Consider the following 22,603-nt stretch of genomic DNA (forward strand, 5'->3'; position numbering starts at 1 on the left):
CTCAAAAATATCGGCGAGAAGACAAGAGAGAAGTTTCGTACAACCCCTAGAAAGATATGATTCTTTCTTTTAGATTCGTCTCAAGAAAACTTTCAAATTCAGTGATGAAAGCAAGAAAAAATAACAACAATAATATCCAATTTAGATGTTGCGTATGATAAAACTGGCGGGAGTGAAAGGTACCAGCACTTGAAACAAAAAGAGAGGAGCTACATTTGTTTCCGAAAAGAGGACGGTACTTTCTTGAAATTGAAATGGCAAGGTTTAATCGGTTTCTTCTTTTTTAGTGGAATGAACCTGCTTTTTTGAGCTGTCCTGAACCATTGTGGAAAACGACCCCGTGAAACAGTCATTTTTACTTAATCATTGGAGCTATCCCTCATTAGGGACGGGATGAATGATCGTGTGATTCATGCGTTATGTGATTGCAAAATTATGATGAAGAGGAGGTGATACAGTGGCGTAGCCCGGGGGGGGGGGATTCCTGTCCCCCTTTGAGCCTTTAAAGCTTTTACTTCATCCAATTCATATACTTTATTTTAATACATATTCGTACAAAATTACTGTTTTTGAGTCCTAAAAATCACGCTTTCGACACCAAAAATCCTAAATTTTTCGGGGGAGGACCTCCGCCCCCCTCCCCCCAACCCTGGGATGTTTTCCATACACCCCGGAAGGTCCCCGAAATCTCCGGTAAACCCCACTCATTTCAAAATCCTGGCTACGCCACTGCAGTGATAGGTCGACGAGTCGCGGAGAGCGAGGACAGTTGCGTGCGGGTGCTGGCGGGAGGGAAGTTCCCCCAGGGCAGAAGACTTGCACCGCTGCCAAAGACATGGGATTGGATGAAGGTGAGAGTGAACGAGAGGACGATGGGAAGTAGGGCGAAGTGTTTAAAAAAGGGAGAGAGGGCTGGGCGAGGGAGGTGGGAGTCCGCTTCTAAAAAGCTCCCGAAGATCCAGAAATACATGCGCATCGCCACACTCGTGACATCCCACGAGGGGCGGCGGATACGCACGTCGGCCGCCAGTGGGAAAGAATTGAACCCCTACGAATCGCACCTACGGAGAGGAAATGATGCTCCGGTCAGAGGTCAAATATTTAGAGAATCGAAACCCCATTGAATGCAATCCATCAACGTAATCGATACCTCCACTGCATTGACGCTCAACAATCGCCCACCGAATCAAATCCGCTCATCTAGATAGCCTTTATAGTACTAGATGAGCGGATTTGATTCGGTGGGAGATAGTTGAGCGTTTATGCAGTGGAGGCGTCGTAATTCACTAAATTATGGGTCGTATTCAAAAAGGACTTAATACAGCCGAGTTCTGTAATTTAAGCGAGCGTGACAACACAACTTTCCCGAATACTGTCACTACAAAAGTTTCCGCGGTGTTAAGATTCCATTATCTCCAACTTCCGGTCACTATAACTCGTCGGTTGATATGTGACGACAGTAATTTTGATGGCACCACTTCCATTGTCTTCAGGTCGAAGATACCGGTCCACGGTCACAAAAAGTAAAAATACTGGCGGTATGAAGCCCTTATATAAGGAGGGCAAAGATCGTGGACCGGCATCTTCGACCAAAAGACGATGGCAGTAGTTCCATCAAAACTATTGTCGCCACATAGCAACCGACATGGAAGTGATTGGTCGACGGATAAATCGGAATTTTCACGAATGTTGACAGTTTAATGGTATGCATTGACAGTTCTGTCACGATTCCCTCGGGTGAAAAATAATTCTACCGCGAATCCTGGGGATAGCTATTCAGAGAAAATGATTCCGTGGTAACAATTTTTATTTTATTTTTTTAAATTTTATTCTCAAACCCCCGAATACAGCTCATATTGGCCATTTTACATTGGGGTATTCAACAAATTTAATAAGTAAACGTACACGAACAACCATGCCCTAGCCAGGGGAAACAGGGCGGGAGTCGAACCCGCGACCTCTTGTTTGGCAGGCGAGGACGTTACCCCGCTGCCACCGTGGCTGGCAATACAAATCTAATAATTAGGAAAATTAAATAAAAAACCCCACCCCAACATAATTCAAACGTCTTTTAAATTAGCAGCAATATGCAGCGAGGAAATAGCGGTGCGAAGCGTCGAAAGTTTCGTGAATGTTAAGTCTAAACCACCACGAATTCCACTTTTTAGCATTGCCCTGCGATGGACTTTTTTTAAACAACTTTACTCTTACCCTTAGATGCTAATATTTTACCTATCGCTGCATTAATATTATATTAAACTCACGCCGTCATCATAAAATTCTCTGAGTAGGTTCACAGTAAAACCTCCACGATATTTACCAGTATATGTAACGTAAAAATCTTACCTCAGACAAAATACAGAGGTAAATTTTTCACATGTGAATACTGATAAAGAAAAATTTTGAAAATGGAATACTCCCGTTAATCTAAAATTTCTAATATGATATGTTGGAGGTTTTAAGAAAGACTTTTATGCAAAGTAAGTTATTTTTCTTAGGAGAAAATATCTATATCCCACTGTGACTGGAACCCAATAACATAACGTCATACTTAAATTTTCCCAACGTCAGTTATTATTTTTATTCCCTAAATATTCCATATATGACATAAGTAATTGTCATAGCGTCCATTACAAATTTAATGATTTGCAGTTCTAGTGGGTTATAGGGAGACCATGGGAGCCTAATGGGTATAGGGGTCCCGGGTTCAAATACCGTGAGAAGCCTTAACACATCCGCAAACAAAATGCTCGAAGTGCGAGATGGCCCAGGAAAGGGAACTGTCCCCCCCCCCCCTTATCCTGAATGTGTGATATTCACACGCCTGTGGCTTACTCTGGGATGAGCTCTGCCCTCGACTCTACAAATCAGCCTTCCTGTTGAATCACTGAGTAAGTGAGCACGGAACATAGGCGTAATTAGGCATGGAGAAACAGAATAATACAGGGAGTTACTTTAGTACTTTTTGAAGGTGTTACGGAAAATTTTATTCAAGTAATAAGTTGGGAAAAGGGGAGCGGTCAAGCGGGAGTGATGTGTCTACAAAAAAAAACCTCGAGAGATGAGAGGTGCAAATATACTTCATGGAGGGGGTGAGCGAGAAATTCGAGAATTACGCGAGACGAAGAGAAAGGAATGGAAACAAGTTGGAGCATTTGGACTGCCTACCTCTTCAACAAAGGCCGCTCGCGTGACGTCAATAAAACCAGGTCAAGTATCTCGAGGAACCAAGACGACTGATAAAAAAGGAAGAACGCGCTTAATGCTTACAAAAGGAATGGAAAAGGGCTGGCTGTTGATAGAGCCGCCCTTCGCATCGATAATTCACGGTTCATTCCCCTCACAAGAGTCAGGTCTCGTTTTTTTTTCCTTTTCAAGCATCAGATTTCATTTGACAATACTATTTATAAAAATGCATAAATTATCAGACCATATTTTGAAGATCTTGAATAATTGTCTATACCGGCATTATAACTCAAAAACGCCGCCACCACATAATCCAAGCTTGACCGTCAAGTATACTGTCATTAATGTTATTTAAAAACTTTGTAAATTTCACATACTTATAATAAATTATAAATTTAAGAAGTTTTTATATTTGAAATGAAGCAACTTCATCAAGTTACGCCTCAAACCATTGCTCATATTTCGTGGACTTTCAACCATTCACAACGCAAGATTAAGAAACAATAGATATGCACGCATGTATTTGTCGATATAATATAAGATTGAAAACCGTTAGTAACATCTCATACAATCCTAAGGTATTCATATTTTGTACCTGGCGTAAAAATACATAACCGATTGTCTTTACACGGAGACTTAGGGTGAGAGCAGACTTTGGGGTAGTATGTAGATGTAGATATTTAAGAGAAATTCGGAGTTGATAACAGTCGAAATATACGGATTCAATTAAGAATTTTAAGATAGCTACCTCATCTTCCAAAATCCCAAAAGCCTCTTAGGGTGTAAATAGTTTTTCGGATCTCAAAGACAATATAAATATCGGGGCATTATCAATTTCTCCATGCATAACTGTGCCCCTATACTCTCTAAGAAACGTTTAATTATTAATATTTAGTACCTGCCTCATCATAAATGTCTGGTATCATGGTCTATAAAAGAAACATTGACAATATTTGACTGTGATAAAATTCAAAAAATTACATTATATAATCAGATTCCAGCCATAACAGGGATACACAGATATTGATAGCACAAGCAATAAAAATTTCTAAAAAATAACCTCACCTTCTGCTCCGCTTAAGGAAAATTTCGTGCAAACCAGCAATTTTCCCCACTGATCGTGAGAAGGTTCACAGAAAACGTTGAAAGGGTCGATACAATCGATTTCTACGTCGAATGACCCCTTCCCTTTCGCTACCCTGACTATAAAACCTTGGGGTCGAACAACCAAAAATAGTATCACCCGAAAACGGAGAAGAAGCAAGAAACCTGGTAGCCGCAAGACATACAAAGAAGGAGGATTAACCTATTGCCAAAAGAACAATGAGGGGATTGTCAATGGTATAGTGAAAAAAGGTAAAGTGTCACTATGTTAACGCTCCATCCGACGTGAGGAATAAAAAAATAACACTCGAGAGCTCAGGACAGAGCACTAATTTTCAGTGAATATCAACATTTTAAAAAAATGGCTCAATTAAGGATTTCAATTCGTACTTCAAGAAGTAATGCCGGCGCGAAAATTCATAATAACCATTAATATACTTTTAATTATTATATACTGCTTAATTAGTACTTTTTAATCAATTTCACCATTTGCTAAATCAACAACAATTATTGGCCATGCTTAGAATATGCCTACGACGGTAACGGACAGACAATTTCACAAATGGCAATGAACTTCGTTTCTTAAACCAAATAAAATTAGGAAACCCAAATACATGAAAATAAAATGGGAAGGTCAGTCACCACAGAAATATTAACGAATGAGGGACCTAGAATGAGAATCGGGCTTTCAAGGAAAATATATGAAAATGTACTAGAAGAAAAAAATCCATGTTTAGAATCAAGCAAGTTCTCACATATTACTAAATATTCTCGATCAGAAAATCTTCCATGATTACAGCAATTCATTCACTAGGGAACTCAAAATTTCTTAACATAGATGTATCGTTAATAGAGATCGGGCCGGGCCTTCGCACCGGATGACGTCTTTGGACACATCAAACACAAAAAACTTCGAAGAGCTAGGTGGCCTTGGAAAGGAACTGTACCATTTCACCCGGAAAGAGTGAATTTCAAGTGTCTATGCTTTAGTCTGGGTGGAACTCTAACCTTACTTATCCGAACCGACCTCTGGGTCACATAATTGTATGAAGTTCGCGAAAGGTCACTACTAATTCAAACGACGATTAATTGTGTTTTAGCTGACTTGTAGCCTTGAAGAAAGGTCTCTCAGTGCCTATTTAAAAAGGTCTGATAAGGTATTTTTAATGTTAAAATCAAAAAACACTGAGCCCAAACGTATCTCAAGCTACTTTCACGTCATAGATAAGATAAGATAATGCATTCAATTGATTCTCTGTGCGTAGAGGACCTGTAAGAGATAAAAAATAAAAGTAAACACACACACACACACAATGAATGGATAAAATACAGCTGGACCGAATGACTAAAAGAAAATGAAATTTTACGAGGTCAAGAATAATATTAACGTTGTACTTCGGAACATATATCACAGTTGGACTATACTATTCACTTAACAATCTACGGAAATTGCCTGAGAAGGTGTCCGACCTGTCCCGCTTGTCCACGACCTTCGAGAAAAATCTGTAGTCATGACTTGGAGGTTTAGACGCTGTTGTTATCGCACTGTGTATACGAAGTGTTCTATTGTACTCGGGAAAGCCAAGTAAAAGTCAAAGTTGCGAGTTTCTTCCGCGGAATTTTACTCAGTCTAGTTCATGAAAAGTGACTATTTACACCGGGGCTCATTTATGACACGACTAGGGTTGTTTTTAAGAAAATATGATTAAAACAGCATACGTACGAGGTAAAAACTCCGCCAAAGCTCGTAAGTACCGAGTATGTTTAGATGAGTACGCACGATGCCGTGAATAAAGATGTGGCACAAGATTTAAATGCTTCGTGGAATAAAATGCAAAGCAGATGTAGAATCGTTTCACCTAAAGGAGGTAACAAACCCTGCGATCAGCATTTTCAAATTGCCATGACCACCTGGGAAGCAAGTATATATAATTAATTAAGACAATAGGGTAGTTTCCTTCATCAAAGAAAACGAAAGGCATTGATTGCGATTCGTTACCAACCATTAGTGTATTCATAATATACAAATTACTTGGTTTTAGAAATCCCAGTTTAGACGAATGGCAATGGTCAATTTTAACCGCATTTGAAAAAGGCCAGATTGGCACCCATGCGATGCCACTCCACGTGACGTCACAGGGACCTAGTTTGTATACGAGTAGATAGGAGTTTTATATCGTCTGAGATTACCTATGCATGCATGAGGCACAGAGCTCAGGGAAATATCTCTTAATAATCACCTATTAAAACCGCCTATGGTCGGAAAGTTTCTTTCTTTTGAAAAGGTATTAATAATCCTGATTTAAGCCAAGCGCTACCTGCTAGCAGCCTGCATCACAGCGTCGCACACATCCTCACCCCAAGGTCACCTCATTTTTCGGCAGCGGGAACCAGAATGACGTCACACGGGCTTTCCCCCGCATTCATACTTAGCCATCACGTTTTCGCGCGCTTGAAAATTTTCACTTTTCATTTAATCGCAAAAACTAGATATCATTTAAAAATCTAAAAGTGTGAAATTCGTACTCCAGGAGTAATAATATTTCGATTAAGACAATAAAAAAATAAAAGGAAACCACCCTATTTATGATACTGATAAATCTACCAAGTTTAAGTAACGAAACCCTTACATAAAGATACTAGTCATCTAAAAGCTTACCATAATGAGCAGCTGATAGTCGGGCGTGATGAACGAAAGGAGAGAAATAAGATGCATCGAAAGGCAACTGTTTCCCACCTCCCCTTCAGGCCTTTCTCCTCTCATGACGCGAACTCCGCGGGGGGGGGGTTTCCCTTTAACCTTTGAAAACATTCGTTCCTGTTGTGCAATAACTTCTGGTTTTGAAATGTACCCTTAGTGGCCTTGGACTACAAGAAATGCAATATGCAAAATTGTACCATAGCCCATACAGTTATTTTAAGAATTTGAACTCCTACGGCTCAAATACTCCTGATAGCATGAAATCATTAAATTGCACGATGATTAATTACCTATTTCCTACTCTGGAAGCCATTAAAATAAAATACAGTGACATAATATAGGTTCCAATAATGATTGCTCACAAAAATAGAAGCTCAACCGCTCTCTACATTACGTCATTTCATTTCCTTTTTGTGCTTCGAAACAAATTGCCATTTTTTCCGGCGACTGGTAATTGGAAATTATTTTTATGAAAAACAATGCCGGACTCATGATTATTTTTCGCACGGCCTTTGAAAATACACTGATGAATACTTTAACCTAAATCATGAGTCTGTATTCATATGACCTTTCTCTGTGGACGCATACAAATAAAAATGGTGCAAGAGTTATTTGATCGTAATTTTTATTTTTTGTAGCCCAATCATCTCACGCAGGGAATATTTAGTGATAGTCACGGGATTATTATGGAGTTCTTTGCAGCAAGAAGAAAATCACGATTTTTCATCCAACAGGAATGAAGTATTGGATGGAAACTTGAAAAAAAATTTATGGCGCGTTGCGTATTGTGGCACCGTTGGGATCATAAACAAACTTCAATTGTCCATATTTTATAAACCATTGCCACTTATACGCCAAAATCATAAATTATCTACTTTTATCAATGGCCATATTAAGTTACATGACAATCCGAGTTGTTGGGTGCCGTGCACGGCTGTTTGGGCGTGGAATGACGCGATAGTCATCACTGCACTTCCTGATGACTTTAAACGGTGATTTCGATGATTTTCCAATACAATTAAATGAGATATGCAATTCAGCGGATCCAAATCTTTCCAGCTTCAGCTTACAATATTTCGACCACGATTCCTTAAATAAGAGTGAGCATTCGTTTATTTCATACACTCATTTACCCTTTTCTAGTGCATCAAATTAACTTAAATCTACGTGTATAAAAATCGTTCACTTCGACAATAGCCATAACTTAACATTATTACAGCGGGACAAAGAGTCAAGTTTTTTTAATTAAAAACTCAAAATCATTACAACCAAGGCAACTTTCTTATAAAACAATATAAACATTTACAGATAATAAATTACGAACAAGATGAGTGTGATATTACAACAAGTTATCAAATGACTCGTTCAGTAGTTCCACTGATAGAAGCCTCATGAATAATGACTTAACTGAACGACGAATTCATTTAGCAGAGATTATGAACGTAGGCTACGATTGAAATGCGCCAAGAAGGATGATTATTATTATGAGGTAGTTACTTCGGTCAACATGATACCCACGTCAATGACCTTACACCGGAAAATATTCATTATCATACAGACTGACGAAGAAGGAATATTTATTGAATAAAATCAACAGATTTGGGCGTTACTTGGTGGAACGATGAAATATTCATGGTGAAATAAAAACACAGTACTATTCCACAAACTTAAGTTTGTGGAATAGTACTGTGTTTTTATTTCACCATGAAGAATATTTATTGATTTCAACGTTTAGGAAATAAGGAACACCACGTTTCACGGTCAACGCATTATCAGCAAAATCCTTATAAATTACAATTCCACGCAAACCTTAATGCCAAAAAGATAATTTAAATGGAAAAATTCCGTACAAATCATGTCGTACACAATAGCGAACAAGGATATTAGCCAGGTTCCAATAAATACAGTAATAAATATAGTATTACGTTTGCTACGGCATATGCATTTTCAACCAGAGGCATTACGAAATAAATATGAGGGTCAAAGTAAGGGTGAAAACGATATTTCTCTAACAAAGTAAGTGAATCAATGGATTATTTCGATTAATTCAAAAGTCAACTAAGCTCATTTTACGAATCCAGCCTTGACTTCAAAGAGATGAGGGAAGCTTAGGAAAGATAATAGGCTCTTTCGACAAATTTTCGTACTCTCGATTGTGGTCGGGATTGAAAAAAAGGGAGACACTATATTTTTCCATTTTCGATCCTTCACCTACTTCTTGTGCTACTAGAGGCGAAAAATCGACGAACTTAAAACTCTCACAGTTAATGACATCACGAGCTCATGCCCAAGGTATCAATGCTCCTCAGCTCAGCGCGTCGACCTCATGAGTTTGCTTCCTTGTCGTTGTTTACTCTCATTTGAGCGATTCCTTCCCTCTATGACAGGTGCTCTATGAAAGAGTAAATGAGCCGACACTATAATGACGTCACCAACCCATGAAAAGTGGGCGTTGGCGTTCACGTTTTTTTAATTAAAAAATTGTGCGAGAAGGTCTAAAGGAGGGATGATTTTTTTGGCGTAACTTGTCTTTCCATTCCATCTACCGTATTAGTTAAATAAATTACAGTTTCAGGTAAGACAATAAGTGAAAGAAAAAGTGAACGGTGAATTGAACTTAAAATAATTACCAAACCACTTGATTTCGACAGTATAAAACTGTCAACTTTAAATAAATACAGAGGTCAGAAAAAAGCTGATTAAGGCTTAATTATAGGGATACACGGTGAAGCAACACATAGCAGGTATTGGCAATAAAAGTACAAAAAGACATATGTAGGACTTAAGGTGAAAAAAATATGGTGGGTGATAAAAGTGAGGCTTAGTTATGGAAGCAATTCGTCATTGATAGGGAACATCGGTTAGGAATATAAAACTCTTAAGGGTCGCACTATACGACAGCGAAGCGCACGAGAATCGGGGATTAGACGGGTAGTAAAGGCGAAAAGTGAAAAGTGGATATCTAAGACGACTTGAAAGTAAAAAAGAGGCTAATTGAATCATTAGTTTACATGAGCATCTATGGGCAAACCACACTGTGGTAAGGCGGCTTACAGTGTGGTTCTCAAACCAACTTAATAGCAGCGTGATATCTATTTCATCTGTTAATATTCCGTGACTGAATATCTCAAGTCTTAAGAAAAAAATGCCCAACCGGCGAAAGTCCCTCTTTTCATATCAGCCATTTCAAATTACTTTCACAATAACCCAGCTGAGTATAAGCATACTAATTGACTTTCTAGTCATGTATGAAAAATAATTTTAAAATAAACAATAATTATTAGCATCAATACTTTCATATCATACCAAATATGAGCTGCACCGTGGGAGGTCAAACTTGCTCCAACAGTTTATTTGTCGCTGCTGGAAGTTCCCCTTTAACTCACTCATACCCAGAAAATGGAGCACTGTGAATGTGACCCTTTCGCCACTTCTCCGTCGAACTTACTCATCGCTTTAACGGATTTATTTACAAAACAAACTCCGTACCACACATCATTCCTAAGTTTATTTTTCAAGAAATTATGGGCCTCTGGCACATTAACCGTATTGAATTTGAAACTGTCTGCACAGACATGGTTACTACTGTGTGAAATGGACACAACAGAGGATTTCCCATGGAAAACGAGGAAAAATCTTCTAGACATCGTAAATGATCGAATATAAGGTATATTTTTATTATTCGACAAAAATATTTCTTAATAATTAAAACTCATATCCGTCAATCAAATTATTTTTTTAATTTCTTTCCATACGAATCAATGATAGAAATTCCTAAGCCCAAACACTTCAAACGTAGGCTTAACAACCAAAAACTAAATGGTTAGGCATTTGGCTGTAAGAGATTCATACATTCAGTCATTCACCTGAAGAATTCGTATAAATGCTCCGTCACGATGAGCGTAAAATTATGGCTTTTCAACTAGTTCCCTAAAAAGGCGAACAACATTTAATAACTATAACTGTCTTAACCTCTGATATCCATTACTTGATATCATTAACAAGATCATGGGTTGATAATTTAATTTTACAACGGCCAAAAACACTGACGATCGTAGGATGTAGAATTGGAAACAAAAATCAGAACTTGCATAGTTAATAGAGGGTATGCCTTTATGTCACTTCATAAAATTGAATTAGGTATATCTCCAGGTTTTCAAGGCTAGAGATTTATCATTTTCAAGTCTCTTTTTCGTGATTTTGTCGTGAATCGATAGGTCCCTTAAATGTAAAATATATCTGGGTGTTCCTATCTAAAACCATAGGCTTACATGCATATGTAAAATAATTACATAATAATATTTCTCACAGATAGTGTAAGCGTATTAACACATATGTATTCGTGCAAAGTGGGTTTTTCAAAACAAAATCCTAATATTGAACTTTGTAAACAATGCGAATAAGTGTCAATATACGCACTATATAGATGGTTACAGAAATATAGCCGATTTAGCTGACAACTTTATTTCTGAAAATGGAATGTTTGGAAAAATGCTTCCTTGCAAGTGCTGGCTTCAGGGTTTTGGCCCCGTATTTGTTAGCCTCATCGGATGCTTTGGCCGGATGGATAACTGCCCCGACATTGCAATACTAAACACACACCCAAAACCCTGCGATGTCATTACAGCATTGCCGCGAAAACATGAGGTCAAACAAAATTTTCCTCGTTCATAACGCCATGTCTTGCATCGTTGCCTTCGTGGTTCATTTCGATTATAAAATTAGTATGCCTTGAAATATCAGACAATCTAAAAATTCTCAACATTCACCAGCAATCACGATTACTGACGGATATTTTCAGGTTCTGAAATATCCAGAATTAGAATATCATCAAGGTCTTGTGTGCAATGTAAGGGCAACACAAAGGCACGGGGGAGCGAGAATGTAAAGTTTGAAAATGCAATACAACTAACGATCCGGAGAAGACTATAACATTCCAGTGTATATATGTGTTCGATACCAAATACACACAGAAAAAATTTAATACACGTCTAACACTTACTTTCCTATTTTAACTAATGAGCAAATTTATTGATTATATTCATCACCCATTCAGCAGCACTTTCACGGCTTCTAAACGGGGGGCCAGCAACAAATAAAAATGAACTATATGATATATAATGGACTGTGGACTATAGGGAGCCCTTCAAGGGTAAGGATGCAACTAACCGATTGTTCCCCAAATACCTCTCCCACTCAAAACACCGAGTATCTTCATACACAGAAATCCTGTATAATGTTGACAATCATCTCGTTTGCTTAGTTTACATATAATTCTTCCCTGCGGTAACTCACCCAATTAATTTTAAGGACAGATACCGTTTGCTCTCACTGAAAATCGCCGTTTCATCAGATTGCCTAAAATAACCTAGTAGGTCTACACAGCCTAAACTATCACAACGAATAAATCTATACCAGGTTGAATTTAGGTGCACGAGATCTTTGGACAAACTTATACTTCGGACAATAGCGCGTAAATCACCACAGATGAGGGATGGCATTATTCTAGGATCGAATTCGAACAATTAGCCACAAGTTGTCCATTAAATGCTTCCCCTCCCATCGCCACACCACGGAGGATGAAAATGTGCACACCAGTGTAATAAAAAGGCAAGAAAATAAATGTAACCTGATAGTGAGACACTTGGAGAGCCCCACTCCAAGACAAAGAGAGATCTTGATCACGACTCAGAGCAGTGAATGCCAATAATAGAGAAGACTCTAAATCGTTAGAGAAGTTTCTGAACACTGAAGTAAATACTTTTCAGCGATTAGTGAACTGATGGGAGAAAGGTTAAGACTACCACATTGAGTAAAATTGCAATAAATACTTTTTTTGATTCATCGAACATGTTTTCTAAGAGTTAAAGTTGAATAAAATGAGTAGTACCGAGTTGTTGTATCGTTGTGTAAGCACTCTCCGAATGAAAATTCAGGTTCAAAATTATTCATTAGATACGTAGTCTTCGACATGAATTAGCTATCTAAGCGTCGTCAGAAACGGTAGCTACGAAATAAATACAAATATTCTTTTAAGCCCTGTACACACGGCGACATTTCTGGCGCCGGAAATGGCGCAAGTGGTGGCAAGGTGAACATTTCTCCGTGTGTACAATGACATCGCATGCCATCTGCTGGTATGCGAGATAATCGCATACAATTTGCTGGTCCTGGTAAGGATTAGAACACGTTCTATTTTCCAAGCGATCTGGCAGCAATATCTGGCGAAATTCCGCTGTGTTTTGTTTGAGAAGAGAGAAGTTGGGAGGACAGAATACTTAAAGATTAAAGTTTATACATCAAAAAGACCTTCAGTTAAGTGTAAAGCACCTATTTTTTGTTATAGACAAACAAATTATTGCAAATCTTGATTAGACTATGCATAAATGGATACCGTGTCCGACTGTGGAGGTGGAGGTAGCGAGATCGATGCTCGCTCACGGAACTTTTTTTGTGTTAATTTTTAAGAATTTTATTGTTTAAATTTTTAAAGTTCGTTTTCTTATCTTCGTTACTACTATGGAATATATTTTTAAAAGAGTTTTTTAAAATATTTAAATCAGGAATGGATCAGCTTGGGATTAGGAACTGAGGATGAAGGGTGGATAGAAACCCGGCGTCGGCATTAGCCTGCTCTTAACGAAAGGCGCCAAGGGGACCACAGTTTAACGTCCCATCCGACGGACGGTGTACTGCACAACAAGTGTAATCCACATTACACGCAGGGATTGAATTTAGGAATGCCCCTTCATTCTTTACCGAGATTTGGATGTGGAAGGCCAGTACACTGCCTCACCACTCCAGTTAATCCTTTATCCCATCCTGAAAATTGCAAATAACTCTCGCACTCGCAACTCATTGCACAGCATACTGTGAATCTCATTTCCACCCTCATCTCTCCGCTGTATCCACGGCCTCGTCCGCCACCTTCTATTCCTCCACCTTTTATTTCTTTCTCTTTCTCTCCTAACCACTCTCACTGCTTCGACCACTGCTATTACTCCTAACACATCCTGAACGTCTCGAATATCAGCCATTTTGGAAGAACTGCGGTCACTCGGGCTCAACTGTTTCCACCACTGGCACAAGTGAGGGCTTCGTGTGTACACATTGCTTGCAGGCACTGCGCCATCGATTGCCGCCAGGCCATCCGGCAAGATTTGGCACAGTATTTCACGCCATCTATGGTGCCAGAAATGTCGCCGTGTGTACAGGGCTTTAGAGAAGAACTACACAGTCAGTCTATCGACACTCCCAACAACTATAACGATTGCTACGCGATGATATCGTGATTCAAAACTGGGGTTTCGACTTAGTCCTATATTTTACCCCGAAAGGAAAAATAAAATTGATACAAACACTTCTTAATTTATTAACAATTTTTCTATGATCTATAATATATAAAAATATTTATATTTGTGAATGTTAATAACTTTTATCAATTTCATGTTGCCAAACGGGGCTGAGTGGGGCTAGTGCCGGTTACCAGGAAGCCAAGTTTCGCACACAAGAAGTGGCAACGCAGCATTCGTTCGCTCCGCCGTATTTTTTTAATGTCCATATATAATCTACACTACTTAAAAAATCATGTATTTTCGGATCATAGAAAAATTGCAAATAAATTAAGAAGTGTTTCTATTAATTTTATTTTTCCTTTCGGGGTAAAATAAAGGACTAGATAGTTAAAACATTTTCGTTATTTTACAACAAAATATGCGTTCTAAAAATACGCAAAAGCCATTTTATTAATCTAAATTAATGTTTGCAACATATTGTGGAAGATGAATGTTGTAGACTTAGTAGTTTCCCTTAGGTTGAGTTACAAAGTTCACGAAGTTGACAAAACGGCTAATTTTATGGTGCGCGGAGTCGCTCTTGCACTCGTGTGTCTTGAGTTTTGAATTTTTCGGTGAACAAAAAATAAATCTGTATTGAGAATAAAGTTTCCTTTAAAATTACGTATTATTCATGATTGCACTGAAGTCCAGATATAAATTTGCAAAGTACAGCGGCACATCATTTTGACGCCGACAGTAGTCTTCAATTATATCGCAAGATAATAGGTAAAAATGAATGCGACCTGAAGAATTTTGTCTTTTCATACATAAATAATTTGAAAGACATTCTGAAGCAAAAAAAGTGTCCCACGTACATAAATTTTCAATTAAGGTTTCATCGGTCTACGGCATATTTTTTCAAGGATGATAAACAAATTTTATCGCGGTTTTTAATTCTCTACAGGTTTTTTTTCCTACTTGAAGCTGCTACTGCGTAATTTGTAATAAACTGTTCTTTAAAACCGTTTCACACGGACCACGAAATTCGTATCTTCAAAATACATATTGTTCTCGGTAAAGTGTGAAAACATATTACTGTCGGGGCAAGGTCGTATCAAGGTCCTTGCGTCCATAAATTTGCATACGCGTTCATACAATTCACGGCTCTAAATTCGTTTCTAAATGCACGTTTGTAAGTTTATCAGGTGGTATAGTAAAATATTTGGCCAAAAATAATGATTTAGAGATATTTTCTATGGCTAACAATATTATTTAAAAGTTAAAGATTCAAATTCTCCTTCACAGGAAAAATCTGATAAAAATTTCAGACCGTTATTTATAGCATTAATTGCGCTAAAAATTAAGAGGGAGAGAGAGTAAAAAAGTTTATCAAAAATATTAAAATCCAATACGTTACGCCACGTGAGTAACACAAAGCATCCTTGTTTATTCCAATATGCAATAATTTAGTGAGTGGGGAACGCAATAACAATCAAGGGACAACGATATCATAGAAAAATGGGCTTCTGAAGTTAATATTAAAAATTTATAATATTTATTTAATCATCTTAAAGGATATCGTATTAAATTTTTGAGAAATCCTGACCATGCAAAAACCTTAGGAGTCGATAAAAGGATTATTAGTTGAAAAAAGTTTTCGTCCTTTGTATCTTGCTGAAGATTTTGCTCGAAAATACAAAAAAATATTCAACAATTACTGCCTTAAAAAATGAGTAACTAAAGGTACTGAGATACTTGTTATCCCTTGTACGTGCAAAGACGTAATTCCTTCAAATCATTTATTAATTCTTTAATAAAATAAGTCTCCGAGATTTTAAAGTTCGATACTACTGACAATTATTTACTTATGATTTCACAGGCGTCATACTCCTCATTAAATGCAATAACGTCACGATATATATTTCAATATTTCCCTTTGAAAACTTCTCCTCGGAAAATGTACTAAATCATTTTTGGAATTCAGGAATATTAAAAATAAATAAATACGAAGATAACATAACTTTCCTGGTAAAATTAAGTGCAATGAAAAAAATGAGATAAAATGATTTTAAGAAAAAAAATGTTTTTATTCGACGCTTTAAAACGTCCATCAGAAAAAGGGAAAAACGTAGTTATCCCATCGTTACTATGAACACCACGAGAGCAGAGGCATTACATAAAAAACCAGGAGTAAAATAACGTGACGCGTATGTACACAGGACATATTTGAAGTATTTATGGTACTTAAATAAGGGAAACGGGGAAGTATCCGTCAAATTAAGTTGCAAACAACCCTTCACTAAAAATAGTCATGCCACCATTTAAAATCACATTAAAACGCGTTGAAATGTTTTTTTTACATTGACTTCGTGACCTTATCTCTAGGTGCAATAGGATGATGAGCGTTTGTAGGTGGCTGTAAGAATAAGTTATCATTCTTAAAAGCACCCCTCGATCCCAATGCAAAACAGGCGGAAAGTAAGAAAGGTCGTTCTAACGAATGGACTTAGTAACTGATTATAATATTTAGCGCTACACATTTCCTTATAAGGCCTGTTTACACGATGCATTAACACGTACGAGTTAGTCTGATAGCATGAACGATTTTTTGATGACCGTAACCGAATATGTACAAATGCATGAATCGAATTAGAACAGATTATATTTTCTGATTATGTATTCCCATAAGTTGGACGGTTACAGGGTGCCATTTGGCGTTCATGCATTTAGACAATAACTCATAGTACATGTTAATGTATTGTGTAAACAGGCCTCACAATTATGATTATCATTATGAACCACAGAGTTCCCTTCCATATCTAGCATTATTTTCAAGTTTTCCTTCGTGAATGTATGGATTTCCACAAAAAATTTCCTTCATTGCATTACTTAACATCATATAAAAAATGGAAGGAAGAAAAATTAATCTTGGCGGTCATGCATCCAATTCCTCGAAGTTGATCGTAGAGCCCTATCAAATACCTCCGACCACTTATATTCCACTGATTAATTAGGTCCATACCATTTAAAATGTTTGGAAACCGAGCTAGTACTTTTTGAAAGAGTAGAAAGCGGAACCATTTAACATAAAATTTAGGTACAAAACTTGCACACCAAAAACTTAAAAAAAAGAAGCTAGCAAGAACCCGTTATCGCATTACGTCGACATTATCGTCAAGACTTTCACCAAGCATTTAACTGACTTATGACAGTATTATTAGGATCATAAGACAAAACTAATACAAGTGGGAGAAACAAAGAAAACGAATTGAGTAAAAAATTATACTATAATATAATAATTAAATGTTTTCATCATTGAGTCGTAATAAGATTTAAATGAGGGAATAACAATTGGCCATGATAACCGCCGCGTGAGATAATAATTAAGACATGTCAGCACTCCATCATATGTAACAGAAAATGAAGTATGACCATCCAATATTATTTCTATAAAAAGACAGTAAAAATTAGGCTGCGATCGATAAATGCAGCAATATATTATTTATGCATACTCAATCAAGTCTGCACAAAAATAACATTTCGCGCCATGATGAAAACCGTAATCAAGCACTATAAAGGTAGCAAATTAGGCTTTCCTGTTCGAAAGAACCTACCACCCAAATTCTTTCATTGAAGGTCAAATCAAGCTCGACGCTGTTAGGGACAGAATGCTAAAAAGAAACGTAGAATGAACACCAATTCCACTGAAGTTCGAATGCTTCTATGGTTAAGTGTGACCTAATTGGCAGGAAATCGGTACTACAAGGACTCAATAAAGAAAACCATTCCCAAAAAAAACATTAATTATATCAACTCATATCTTGCTACTCCAACCTGTCTTCGGAACTATATGATTACAATAGAATACCATTACATTATTCCATTATAATTTTCTAAGCCCACAGCAATCGACGTCTTTCGAATCTCGTGCTTTCTTCGAAATTTTACAAATTCATGAATACTCTTATGTCACTCAAAGAAAAGGGATAACATGCCTATTAAAATAACAAAAGCAATGACTCCCACTCTTAACTTTGAATCTGGGAAGTTACCGCCTTATACCCCAGTTTTACAAATGAAAACAATGGCAACCATCAACACATAGTACACAAAGCGAAATACTGTATTTATTAACATTTATAGCAAATTTAAAGGACTCTGCTTGACTAATTAAGGTATAAACAAGTCAGTCATAATGAATGCCCCATGTTCTGGTATTAACATACCTCGGTTTATCCTTGGCTGATTTGGCAGACCTCTTCACCATTTCGATGAATTATTCACAAAATGTTGAGCAGGGAACACGCACACAATCTCAAAACACTGTTGAGGAGAGTATGGTACTCCCTTCTTCTACATAAGCACTATTTACTTTTTATTCACGAGTAAAACCACTCACAAGCAGGAACAGTGTGTGCACATGAATTCCAGCTGACGTCAGTCGTACCACTGCCACCTAATGGATGAAAATATAATTCCCTCGGCGAAAGCTGGCGAAAAAATTACCAAAATTCTTGACGACACGCACGAAAAGGATTTAACAAAGAAGGATTAAAGTTAGCAGTACTAGCGAGGAGCAACTCTGACTGGAAACAAGTGATTATCTCGGGAAATATACACAGAATACCACTCCAATTCGGTATGATGGATTAAGGAATATTCATTTCCTAGGAAAACTCCTTGGTTAATTCCTTCGAGAGCTAAAGACACAGAAAAATCTTATAATTCCGTACTTCACACGAAGACGCCGTTTGCACACCACATGAAAATAGAAATTAAGGGTGGAGATCTTCTTTTGTTTTACATTACGCTAAATGCGTGAAATTTGAAACACGAGTGCGACGAACAAGATTATAAATGAAAATAGCATTTCTTAGAAAGTAGTTTATTTCTATTAATGAAAGCATTTTGGTACATATCACTGTTACCAAATTAAAACAATCACACTTTCATGCATGCGCACACGATACACAATCGGTGCCCTTAGCAACAGCGAATAAATGGTAATGAGATTGATGAATTAACAACAACAAATATTCCAAAACAATGTTCATCACAATTTCTCTCTCATCGCCAAGGCAATTGAAATTTTATATTGATGATATTGCATGAAATAGATATCTCCAGTTAAGAGTGTTTGTGGTCCCTTGAGTTGCTCAGAAGAGATAGAAGGTATGGTGAAACTTTACGAATCCTGTAGACGCACTTCAGACCCTCATATTGACCACAAAGTGATAAAGAACTGTGAACTTTGACATAAAATTTGGAGGGACACCGAAGGATGGCACAGCATGTTTCGGGATTAAAAGATATGACATCAACTGGTATGGAGGCACCGACCTGAAACATTAATCACACTCGCTAAAAATAAAACATTTTTAATAAATTCACCAACTATAGTTGAAACCAGGAATAAAGATATAAGATTCCACAACACAAAGTTTTTACATAACTCAGCAAGATACACATTATTACATGGCGATGCAAATGACTTACCTCGCCGAAAAGCGACAGCAGAGCACGTGTGACGTGATTTTTTACATGAGCACTTGTAATGAATGAAACTTTTCCTTCGATTAACCTGTTAAAGAGAAGAAAAAATGTACAAGGTACAGAAAAATATAATGATGTTATTTGAAACACTATCAACGACTTCGAACACAAAAAGTTGACTTACAAGTTGACATCCAGATAAAAGTACTGGTTCATTCTCAATTAACATAAATACACACAAACTTCAGATTCAACAAAGGGTAACTCCCATTTCACTTATAAACACATTCACAAAGTCACATTTGGACTCAAAAAAGGCAGCTCTAAAAATTGGTTGACACAACGGCTACTTATCACAACAAACTTAAATTTCACGGCGACAGTTATTCAATTGTTTTCAACAATGCACTGCGACGTGCCACCATTTCAAAACGTCTAAAACAGTGACAGCAAAAAGTACTAGCGATATATGAAAGGCCACGCGATAACAATCCAATCATTAATTATTAACGACAGCAGGAAGGAAAACAAATAAATGAATACAACATTATAGACAGCAAAATGGCTATATACTCAATATTATGATCATTGTTCAATATTCAAATATAGTTTCCCGAAATGATGTTGATGTACACGTGTTGAAACCTAGTAATAATAAATAGTTCCCACCCAGGAATATTAGCTAATTAAGAAATTTTAATTAAAAGCGATCTAAGTTGGATAAAAAATAATGCATATTTTATTGAAAGTTACTAATTTTCTCTAAATGGTCGTAAAACGGCAGGACGTGGCCATCATAAAAGAAGGAATCTCTCACCTTCACCATACTTCCACTCTGCCGATGAAGAATTTTACCCGTCTCCATTTCTCTCAATGGCCAAATTTGTAGCCATCAACCGGGGTCTAATGGATTATTTACAAACTGGAGCTGATGTTGGTGATCTCAGTACTTAAAATTCTAGTTACATTAATTGAAAATAAAAAGTGTTACAAAATTCTTCCTGCATAAAAAATAAAACTCAGAAACCAGAAGAAAAGTATAAATGGAATATTACAGCCTCTTTTAAATTTGGCATTTTTTCTGACAACCTTCCGCTTCTCTCCTCCTCTGAGCAAGCAGAAAATCAACTGTGCAAACAGTCCCGTAACTTCAAAAATAGATTACCTTAACTAAAGTAGTGAGTATTTTTTGTGGCTCAACAACGTTTAAAGTGGCCAAACATCGCAACATAACAAATCGCCCAGGGATTTCTCGGCATATCAACAAACTTTTGATGTCTATTCGGACGCCACGCCATTTCAGGTGGCATGGGTTATCCCGTGTTTAGATATTACAAAAATATGGTCTCTGCCCGATACTCTGTCCATTTAAGAGGCTGAAGCGTGGGCCGCCCTTATAGCGGCCATTCACGCCATAACTGTGTTGCCCGAATTTTCCAATATAAATGTGTTTTGTGATAATATGGCGGTAATTCATTCCTTTGAGAAGGGGAGAGGTCTCTTGTTTTATGTTTCTGAAATCATTGTATTGTTTTTACGTATAATATAGGATGCATCACGTGTAGTGACCTGGCGGTACATCCCCTCCGCCGACATTCCGGCCGACCGTCCTGCCTCCCTATGCCTGCTCGGCCGCCTATTCCTCGGCGGACGGGTGGGTATATAGGCAGGATGACGCCTGGTTAGGGCAGTTGGTCGAATTGTCTTGAGGGGATCCCGCCAGATCTCTCTATAAATGTAACCTCGCATGCATGTTGAGATTCTGAGATATTGGAGCAGCAAAGAAATCTTCTCTGTATCATCATTCCAACTACGCTACTGAAAGGCACTCCAGGTATCAAAAAAGACGGAGAGAGCTAATTCATGAAACGAGGAAGTTCTCCACTGATTAATAGGAAAACAATAAATGGCTGGAAGCTGCAAAAAAAAACTTAGCGAGATGATTAATGGCAAGATGTGTGTTGCTTTAAAACAACTTACAACTTGAGATTAATCTCTACCCCAGTAACTTTCCCATCTGATACTGCATCATAACTCCTGCAAGATGGATTACTGAAGTTTTCTCTGAGCATCAATACTTTTCTCTCCCCTGATGAAAATGAAGCATTCACTAAATTGTTCTCTGGCTGTGCAGAAACTGAGCAACTGCTTGACAAATTTTAGCGTAAATGAAATGTGAGGCAGCTGTTCACCCAGCTCTAACCTACCTCCCAGGAACAGCCTATAAACAGAACACCTTGTGAATGGTATCAGCACAGCTCCTTCACAGTTGCTGAATGTAACGTTTCGTTCAAGCCATCCATGATTCACTATTTTACATGAATGATTGTCATAAAAATATCATTATGAATTAAGCAAAACAAAGTCAGGAGTAGGTGCATTGAAAGAAAGATATTCAAAATAAGTGTTTATATAAAAAATCCAAAAGTTTTCATTAACTTGTAAAGAATGCTTATGGTGAAATGCTCGTAAATTACAGAAAGAGTACAACGAGGGTAATATTCACATTGATATTTTTCATAAAAGCTTTAGAATGCTCACTTGATGTTTTGAGAACAATTCCTGAACAGTTCAGTTTGATTGGTAGGCAACACTTCAGTTGAGCCAAACTACAGTTTGTGACAGATCTTCAACAGCTTCCTGAAAAGTTAGAGCTTAATGCAAGGCTGAAGAACACCCAGATGGCAGCTTGATTTGGATGATTTGCAACTCAATTGGGCTAAAATACAGTTTATTGATTTGAACGGTTCCTGTGCCTGACAATTTCCGAGTACTTAAGCAACAGATTCTGAACATCTAGTTTAATTCTTCTGGTTCCGTGAGAGAATGCTTCATGAACAGC

General features: G+C 37.5%; 2 protein-coding genes across 2 annotated transcripts in view; both read right to left on the bottom strand.

Annotated features, from left to right (window-relative positions):
• LOC124168180 (endothelial PAS domain-containing protein 1-like) overlaps positions 1 to 19,047 on the bottom strand; it is a 515,843-nt gene extending 496,796 nt beyond the window's left edge. Inside the window, exon 1 of the mRNA XM_046546310.1 lies at positions 18,495 to 19,047. Coding sequence (XP_046402266.1) covers positions 18,495 to 18,535 — 41 coding nt within the window. The 5' untranslated portion in view covers positions 18,536 to 19,047. The remainder of the gene's footprint in view (positions 1 to 18,494) is intronic.
• A 90-nt stretch (positions 19,048 to 19,137) lies between these two features.
• On the bottom strand, positions 19,138 to 20,157 carry LOC124168181 (ribonuclease P protein subunit p14-like). Its single transcript, XM_046546311.1, has 3 exons — positions 19,946 to 20,157; positions 19,765 to 19,849; positions 19,138 to 19,608 (listed from the first exon to the last, which is right to left on the bottom strand). Exons 1-3 carry the CDS (start codon positions 19,975 to 19,977, stop codon positions 19,396 to 19,398), a joined length of 330 nt encoding a protein of 109 aa, XP_046402267.1. The 5' UTR covers positions 19,978 to 20,157; the 3' UTR covers positions 19,138 to 19,395.
• Positions 20,158 to 22,603: the final 2,446 nt, after the last annotated feature.

The sequence above is a fragment of the Ischnura elegans genome, chromosome 11 (assembly GCF_921293095.1).
Source record: "Ischnura elegans chromosome 11, ioIscEleg1.1, whole genome shotgun sequence".
NCBI classification, from domain to species: domain Eukaryota; kingdom Metazoa; phylum Arthropoda; class Insecta; order Odonata; family Coenagrionidae; genus Ischnura; species Ischnura elegans.